Source organism: Uranotaenia lowii, chromosome 1 (assembly GCF_029784155.1).
Source record: "Uranotaenia lowii strain MFRU-FL chromosome 1, ASM2978415v1, whole genome shotgun sequence".
NCBI classification, from domain to species: Eukaryota; Metazoa; Arthropoda; class Insecta; order Diptera; family Culicidae; genus Uranotaenia; species Uranotaenia lowii.
In genome coordinates, this window is record NC_073691.1 from 108,726,798 (window position 1) to 108,736,359 (window position 9,562).

General features: G+C 42.4%; 1 protein-coding gene across 1 annotated transcript; it reads right to left on the minus strand.

Moving 5' to 3' along the window:
- Positions 1 to 1,640: 1,640 nt before the first annotated feature.
- Positions 1,641 to 9,307, minus strand: LOC129738232 (26S proteasome regulatory subunit 10B). Its single transcript, XM_055729424.1, has 3 exons — positions 9,118 to 9,307; positions 8,135 to 8,975; positions 1,641 to 1,971 (listed from the first exon to the last, which is right to left on the minus strand). The coding sequence occupies exons 1-3, from the start codon at positions 9,212 to 9,214 to the stop codon at positions 1,728 to 1,730; spliced, it is 1,182 nt and encodes a 393-aa protein (XP_055585399.1). The 5' UTR covers positions 9,215 to 9,307; the 3' UTR covers positions 1,641 to 1,727.
- Between the last annotated feature and the right edge of the window lie 255 nt (positions 9,308 to 9,562).

Consider the following 9,562-nt stretch of genomic DNA (forward strand, 5'->3'; position numbering starts at 1 on the left):
CTCAGGTCTCATGTTTCAGGTCTCATGTCTTATGTCTCATGTCTTAGGTCTCATGTCTCATGTCTCAGGTCTCATGTCTCATGTCTCAGGTCTCATGGCTCATGTCTCAGATCTCGAGTCTCATATTTCAGGTCGCAAATCTCAGGTCTCAGGTCTCAAGTCTCAGGTCTCAGGTCTCAGATCCCATGTATCACGTTCTTAGTCTCAGAGCTAAGATTTTCCCAACTACAAAAAGATTCTAAGTGTTTTCTTTTGAAAAAGTCTTAGAATATTTTCTTTGAAAAACCGCGTTAATTCGAAAATCCGCGTAAAAAAATACTGTGTAAAAAAAAACCGCGTAAAAAAAAACTCAGTGTACTTCATTCATGGGACACACCAGGGGTCATAACTTTTTAAATTTTGGGAACAAACATCGAACAAAAATCTTTTTTGTTGGTAAATTGGATCACAAGGAAGTGTTTTCCAACGATAACTAAAAAAACGATGAAAATGCACATGGGACTCATATGTAAATAGGGGCAGTACAGGTATTCTGGCATCCGTGTATATACCTGGCCAACTGGCAAGGCAACTGATTGAGCATTCTTATTATATAGTCAGTTATAAGAGCAAACATATCTTACCTGTCGGCCACTTATGGGATTCGAACCCAATACGCCTGGCATACCAAAACCAGACTCGCGCCAGCCTATCCGCTAGCCACACGGCGCTGATTCCCCATCGATTCCATTATGTTACAAAATCTAGTTTGGTTCGCGTTATTAAGTTATTGATAGATTTATCACGAGAAGCGTAAATGGGCCCTTTGTCGTAATAAAAGTTTTGTCATACATTTTAAAGACTATTCAAGAATGAATTGAAAATCGAGCACTTGTACCTCTTTTTACAGGCACCGCCAATAACCAAACCGTTACCAAAAATAATCAAACTGTTCTTCTCATCAATTTTGCAGCTTCATCATTACAAGTGATCGTGATGAAAAGATTCGAGTGACAAACTATCCACAGTGCCATGACATAAAAACGTTCTGCTTAGGACATGGTCAGTTTGTTTCTCAATTGGCATTTCTACAACATAATGAACCTATGTTGTTGTCTTTGTCGGGGGACAAAACCTTGCGCTTGTGGAATCACCATACCGGTCAGCAGCTCGCCTTATTTACGATGGAAAAAGTCGGAAGTGAATTTAGCATTAAACGCCTAACGAACGACACCTGGATGCTTGCAGTTTTGTGCTATGAACCAACACAAATAACCGTTTTCAAAATACGTTGGAATAATTCCTTAGAAATTGAGTTGGTGCAAATATTTAGGGCATTAGAAAATGAAGTTTTCTGCAGTTTAGGTTTTGATAGTGTAGGATTGATTGCCTTAAAGATAGAAAAAACTACGGGAAAGTCTAACTTGGTTAACTATCCTTTTGACAAGGACCGAAGCACTTTCGGTGACGGTGATTCAATCGGAACCCTTTCCACATATTTAAGGGATGAAAAATTCACTTATGCAGACCATGTAAATGTGTTATTTAAGAAAAGATTTGACAATCTTAAAGATTACCATGAACGCAAACGGAAGCGCATGGAAGAAATAAAAAAATAAGGTACATTTCTCAATTTTCTACTGACATATACAATTATGCAATACTTTCACGCAAATGTTATTACAAGAATGGATAATAAATCACTTAAATTGAATTATATACTTGCCCGCAAAAGGATGACATCCCACTTAAACCGGTTTGTAGTCGAGTTTACTTTCCAGCCGCTTGTTGTCGGCTACTTTACGGACCGCTTTCATAAAGTCTTCCTGAATCACGTACTCCCTCTCAGCTCGAATAGCAAACAGCCCGGCTTCAGTGCAAACGTTACGTAAATCAGCTCCGTTGAAGTTATCCGAAAGCTTTACGACTGCTTCGTAGTCAATGTCGCCATGTTTCGCTATCGGACCTGCATGGATTTTCAAAATTTCTAATCTGTAATGAAGAAATTAAAGTCTAATGATTCATTGTTGTTTAATTAACTTAATTCTGCTTCTTAGCAGTTTTATGAATTTTCTCAATGCCAAACATATGCAACATAAATTTATTCTGTTAACCCTCATCCGTATCAGATTTCATTACCCTAATCAGCACTAGGAGTGTCAAAGTGGTCTGAAAAACCTACTTTTCATTCGATTGCTTGTAAATACTGTTTGAGCGATGGTAGAGTTTTTGAAAAAATATGGCTACAAAATCTATTAAAATTCTAACATTTTGCTGTCTTTAGAATTTCCATGCAAAAAAATTGAATTTACTGGAATTTTTCAAAGGTCACTACAGACCCCGTTCGATTTTGGCAACACGCCCGCACATTTTGTGTTGCCAAAATCGAACAGTTTTTTTTCCCAACTTGTTTTTAAGTTATTTTCACATTTTTTAAATGAAGAGTTAATCACCGTTAATTTATTTTTATGAAATTATTGTATCGGCTATATCGGTGAAATTTATATTCTTTGAGAAAGAATATTTAAGAATTGAAAGATTATATGCAAGTGTCGAAACGCTGATTTCGAGAAAACGGGCCTCAAAGTTTTTTCTCTAAATCAAAATTATCGAATCTCTTTGTCTACTCAATTTTCGATGAAGTGTGTCTCAAGAGATCTAAAATGAATGATTCTGAAAGAAAAACCAAAGTTTTTGCGATATTTATGTTGAAACGGCGAACTACTTTTTTTGATATTTTTCACTTGCACCCTTCTGATCCCAAGAATGACACTTGCACCCCTCTGACTCCAAACAATATGAGCGCATCTTTTTGGAACCTGTATGTAACGAGTTTTTTCAGTATGACACTAGCTGTTTTGTTTTTGTTCACATATTAGATTTTCTGCGTTTTCGGGCTACAAATTTCCATGCAACTCATAATGAACAAGATTTTCAAGTTCCACGACCCTAATTCCCAGAATTTGTTGAAAACTTCCAATCTCTCTTCTTCCTTATTGGACACACGAATATCTGCATATTTGTTCATCCATTGGAATCAACTGTTTAGCTGGTCGCTTTTTCCGATAGAATCAACGTACGTTTCCCCTTGATTTCGTAGCTTTTCCCGCAAGTTGAGTTTCCAGACTGTCTGATTTCTTTGGCATTTTCGGGGCCTTGATGAATGGCCAGTTGACTCTCCAGAAGTGGACTCATTCTCGTTAGCAACTGCAGCAATTTCTGATTTTCCAAAAGAACCGTGGATGTTTAATTTTTCTTTTTTTGGTCCAATTCTTCCAAAAATGTTATGTAAATTTTCTTTAAAAATTAATGTTATTTTTTATAAAATACCTTCCGACAACGACTCATCTGAACTTTCCGAAGTTTCAGTTTGTTCCGTGGAACAGTATATGTGACATCATGATCAGAGCCTGTCGAAAAATCTTAATCCTCTGAGCTTTCATCCGAGAGTTTTTTCTTAGATATATTTGCCAAAAAAAAAAAAGTTGTTATGTGCGTTTCGTGTCTGTCTTTTATCCTTATTAGCATAAGCTTAATTTGCCATAAAAAAAGAAACCTTGTACAATTTTTCGTATACATGACAATGAGGTTTTTCATCTTTAATAATTTGCCGACGAAGTTTCATCTGAATCTATTTTCATCACTTCATTATCTAGGGACTTTGGATTATGCTGGTCAGAACCAGTAGAAAATCTTAAAAAGTCTGAGCTAGATGATGATTCCATGTTTGTTTCACTACTTGTTTTCAGTACCTACCTACCTACCTAAGGGTCCAGCGCCGATTGACCGGCGCATAGGGCTGAGATAAAAGATCTCCACTGCTGGCGATCCGGAGCCAGCGTCTTCACTTGCTGCCAGCCGAGGTTCTCGTCAACTGTGCGGATTTCAGCGGCTAGACTTCGCCGCCACGAGCTTTTGGGCCTGCCTCTTCTTCGATGCCCATCTGGATTCCAGTCAAGCGCCTCTCTGCAAATCTCGTTTTCATCTCTTCGCAGCGTGTGCCCAATCCATCTCCACTTACGTTCCCGAATCTCGATTTCTAGCGCCTTTTGATGACACCGGCGATGAAGTTCAACGTTTGAGATCCAGTTGCCAGGCCACCAAGCGCGGATGATGTTCCGCAGGCAGCGATTCACAAAAACTTGCAGTTTTCGCGTCGTCACCGCATATGTGCACCAAGTTTCACACCCGTACAGCAATACGGATTTGACGTTTGAGTTGAAGATTCGGATCTTAGTTCGTAGAGAGATCTGGCGTGACCGCCAGATGTTTCGGAGACTCGCAAACGCAAATCGGGCTTTTCTGATCCGGGTTTCGATGTCCTTCTTGGTCCCACCATCAGGCGTAATCTGGCTACCAAGATACTGGAAGCACTCCACTGTCTCAACCTGTTGTCCAGCTACCACGAAATTGGAACGATTTTCTGTATTGATTTCCATCGACTTGGTCTTTCCGACATTGATTTTGAGACCTGCTGCCTTGGAGCTTTCGGTGAGGTCGTCGAGTTTGCTCTGCATGTCTTGTTGTGTTTGGGCGAGCAAAACAATATCGTCTGCCAGGTCAAGGTCGTTTAGTTGCTCCATGGTTGAAGGATTCCACGGCAATCCTCGGTTTGGTCTACAGTCAATCGATCCAGTCAAGATCTTATCCATTACGATGAGAAAAAGCAGCGGTGACAAAATACATCCTTGTCTCACTCCAGCAGTTACCGGGATTGGTTCGGACAAGACACCGTCGTGCAAGACCTTGCACGAAAATGCCTCGTACTGTGCTTCGATGAGATGGACTAGTTTCTCTGGGACCCCTCGTCGTCTAAGAGCAGCCCAGATGTTTTCGTGGTTCAGTCGGTCAAATGCTTTTTCGAAATCAACGAACACCAGCAGAAGAGAGTCCTGGAATTCGTTGATTTGTTCCAGTATTATTCGTAGCGTTGTGATGTGGTCCACACGTGATCGTCCGGATCGGAATCCAGCTTGTTGCCGTCGGAGTGTAGCGTCGATTTTCTCCTGGATCCTGTTCAGGATCACTTTGCAGAGTACTTTGAGGGTTGTACAGATCAAAGTTATGCCACGCCAGTTACCGCACTCTGTTAGGTCTCCTTTCTTTGGGACCTTTACGAGGATACCCTGCATCCAGTCGGCCGGGAATGTTGCAGTATCCCAAATGTCAGCGAATAGACGGTGCAACATTTGTGCTGACAAGGCAGGGTCGGCTTTGAGCATTTCAGCAGGAATGCAATCGATTCCAGGCGCTTTGTTGGATTTCATGTCCTTGATTGCCGCTTCTATTTCAGCCAGCGAGGGCGCTTCCGAGTTGACGCCATTAATGCGACTTACTGTGGGCGCCTCGAGCTGCGGGTTCTGTTGGCCATTGCTATTTGTAACTCGAAAAAGTTGATCAAAATGCTCAGTCCAACGCTTGAGCTGATCTGTTCGATCTGTCAGCAGCTGACCTGCTCGGTTTTTCAGCGGCATTCTTGCATTAGTCCTTGCACCACTAAGGCGGCGAGAAATATCATATAATAATCGGATATCTCCAATGGCGGCGGCTCTTTCTCCCTCTTCGGCTAGGGAGTTTGTCCAGGCTCTCTTGTCTCGTCTACAAGCTCGTTTAACTGCCTTTTCCAGCTCCGCATATCGTAAGCGGGCGGCTGCTTTGGCTGACCCGGTACATGCCTGCTCAATTCCGACTTTCGCCTTTCTCCGATCATCGATCATCCTCCAGGTTTCATCCGACATCCATTCACTTCGTCTTCCACAAACTTTACCGAGAGTACCATGGCTCGTCGTGATAAAGGCATTCTTGATTCCACACCACTGTTCTTCGACTGTTCCGTCTGTCGGCAATTCCGAGGCTCGGGATTCTAGCTGTTCAACGTATGCCCTTTTCACCTCTGGATTCTCCAACCGGCGGACGTCGTATCGACACCCGACTTTCTCCTCGCGCCGTTGGACACGCGCAACTCTCAGTCGTATCTCGCCAAGGACGAGGTGATGGTCAGATGCAATGTCTGCGCTTCGTTTGTTGCGGACATCAAGAAGGCTCCTTCTCCATTTTCGGCTGATGCAGATGTGGTCAATTTGATTTTCTGTTCGGCCATCTCGGGATACCCAAGTGACCTTATGTGCTGGTCGATGGGGGAAGAGCGATCCACCGATCACCATGTTGTTGTTGCCACAAAATTCTACAAACAGCTCTCCGTTTTCGCTCATCTGTCCTAGGCCATGGCGCCCCATGATGCGCTCAAAGTCCTGATTATCGGAGCCAATCTTTGCGTTGAAGTCGCCTAAGTGGATTTGAATGTCACCCTTCGGAATTCTCTCAACCACGCTGTTCAATTGACTGTAAAACTGCTCTTTCTCCTGCAAATCGGCAACGTCAGTTGGCGCATAACACTGGACCATTGTAAGGTTTCTAACCCGTGTTCTGAATCTGGCTACGATTATTCTTTCGTTTATCGGTTCCCATCTTATGAGGGCCGCATGGGCCTGCGGGCTTAACAGGAAACCAACTCCTCGTTCCCGAGTAGCATGTTCTCCTCGTATGCCAGAGTAAAGCAGTACTTGCCCGGACTGTGTCTTGTGTTCTCCAGTGTTAGGCCAACGGACTTCGCTCAGTCCCAATATCTCTAGCTTGAGGCGGCTAGCTTCTCTAGCAAGTTGAGCCAGCTTTCCTGGCTGGGCAAGGGTCAAAACATTCCAAGTTCCAATTCTAGTCCGTGTTTTCATGCTAAAAGTCGTTGCCAAAGTTCCAATTCGGTTATTTCTTCTCTCAGTTTCTGTAACAATAAATGATTTCAGGAGCAGTAGGTTGTTAGCCTAAAGTCCCTATCCCGCGATGGGGCTGCCATCTTGGACTTAGCTGGCGGGAGCCGCATTTCATAAATTCAGCCGCTTGCTGCAAGACAGACGCTGTTTGAGCCGCCCCTGACCTGGAGAACAGACGCTCGGTTGTTGTTGCACGCCGCCCCTGACCTGGGGAACAGACGCGTGCGGCCACCTTCTCAGTCTGCATGCGACCAAAGCATCCACCGGGGTTGGGTACCCGATCTCCGCTTAGGTTACTCGCACCCCAGCCGGCACCGCGGGGGGGTAGAGATAGGAGTTGTGAATAAGAGGTGATATGACCACTATGGGGTCTCGTGTTGCACATTATCCACCGTTTACCAGCCACTTACTTGTTTTCAGTCTAAAAGATTAATCCTTTGGTGTCAGAAGGGTGCAAGCGCACTTGCAAGCGCACTTGCACCCTTCTGACACCACACGAAACAGCATTTTCATTAACACGTTATTTTTAAAATAGCTTAAAAATATCGAAATAATTTTTTTCTCCACCTGTGTCTTCTACAGAATGTTAATCTATACTTTAAATTTCCAAAAAAACAGCTTATCTCAGTTTTGATAAAAAATCGCTTGCACCCCTCTGATCCCAAGTGACTCAATTGTATAAATGTACTAAATATTTCAGAGGGAATGCATCTGGGGATAATCTGAAAAGACTGTTGCGAGCGGAGTGGATTGCCAACCGAATCAAAGCAATCGAAAGATTCCTTTTATTCAACCAACCAACCAACCAATGAAAAGTTCAGATACCGGTATTTCGATAGCAATTTACTATCTTCTTCAGTGAGCGTTTTCGATTGAATCAATCAAAAACGCTCACTGAAGAAGATGAAGTTGCTATCGAAATACCGGTATCTGAACTTTTTTTTAACGTGATTGAATTAAAAGGAATCTTTCGATTGCTTTGATTGAGTTGAATCATTCAACCAGCCTGTGAGCCAGTTTGTGAGCCTAACAACACAACAGAGTGAAAATTGCCAACCATTGTAGGTCTCTGAAAGTTGGATGCCTTCCCTCGACGAACCATCGGCCGTGGAAGCCCTAGAAGCAATTCGAAGGCCAAGCCAAACCAGACATAAGTTAGACCTTACTACCGATGGGGGAACCATACATATATACATACACTACGGTAACACCTCCTATATATACACACACCTTGATCTGAACCATCGCTCTTAAAATTAATACGAAAATTCTAATTAAATGATTAATAAAACAAATATCCAACAGACGTTTAAAAAACATGTTAAACTTTTGTAATCGTTTTATAACGATAGTACATATTTAACAATTTAAATAAAATTGTTACATACCGAGCCTGCTCATTTGGAAGTGGAATTTCGATTTTTCTATCCAAGCGTCCGGGTCGCAGTAAGGCGGGATCCAATGTATCAGGACGGTTAGTAGCCATAATCATTTTAACTTGTCCAAGAGAATCAAAACCATCCATCTGATTAAGCAGTTCCATCAAAGTCCGTTGGATTTCTCGATCCGCCGAAGTACCCTCCGAGAAACGACGACCTCCGATGGCGTCGATCTCATCCATGAAAATTATGCACGGCTGATGGTCACGGGCGTAGTTAAACATTTCCCGAATCAGACGTGCCGACTCTCCTATGTATTTGTCGACAATAGCTGAAGAGACGACTTTTAGGAAATTCGCATCCAACTGCGAAGCTACTGCACGGGCCAACAGAGTTTTCCCCGTTCCCGGCGGTCCATACAGAAGGCACCCCTTTGGCGGAGTTATGCCAACACGTAGGAACAATTCCGGATTTAGCAACGGCAGTTCAATTACTTCTCTCAGTTCACGAATTTGTTCCGAAAGACCGCCGATCGCGGAGTATGTGACCTCTCCGGGATCTTCGTGCGACATGTTATATACTAGGGGATCAACCTCGCGCGGTAAGTAACGCATGATTGTCAATGTGGTCATGTCCAAAGCTACTCGAGTTCCAGACTTAAGCTTTGTTTTATCCAACTGTCGACGACATCCCACAACATATCGGGGACCATTTGTAGCTTTTACAATGAATTTATCTTCAGTGAGCTGCTTGAGCACCTCGCCCACAATTTGCCCGACACTCTGAAGGGCTTTAAGGTCATTTTCGGACTTATCGAATTGCTTTGTAAGTTCCTTTAATGATTCTCTTACTGTAAAGAAGAGTAGATAAAATTACTTTTAATGAAAGGTTGTATTCCGTCATTTTAAACAGAATGACGAGTCAGTATTCGTAAACATAACCTCAATCTTCAATTATTAAAAATATATGTGCTTAAAACACATCAAACTTACACTCTTTCAATCGCGATTCAACTTCCTTATGTTCTAACAGCTTTTTTCGGTAGTCCTGAAGCGCTTTCTCACGAGCTGGATCCAGAATCTGGGACATTTTTGGGTAGAAAATTAATCACGAATCAAACCGCAGGAGAAATTGTTTTGATTAAATCAAATCAAATTTTGACAAAGAGTTTTCCTTGCACGCTACCGATTTTTAACTCAAAGTTAAATTTGACTCATGCAGATCTGCACAGCAAGAAAAATTCGTGTAAATTTAGATCGAAAACGATGCACGAAAACGGAACATCGATTTTGATGTAAAATTCTATCACGGTGTATTTTTTTCATGGATGTAATTTTTGAGGCGTGTAAATTTAGATCGAAATCAATGCACGAGATCGGATCACAAAAGTCGTCGTGTAAAAATACACAGGGATGTAAATTTTAAAATTTATTATCG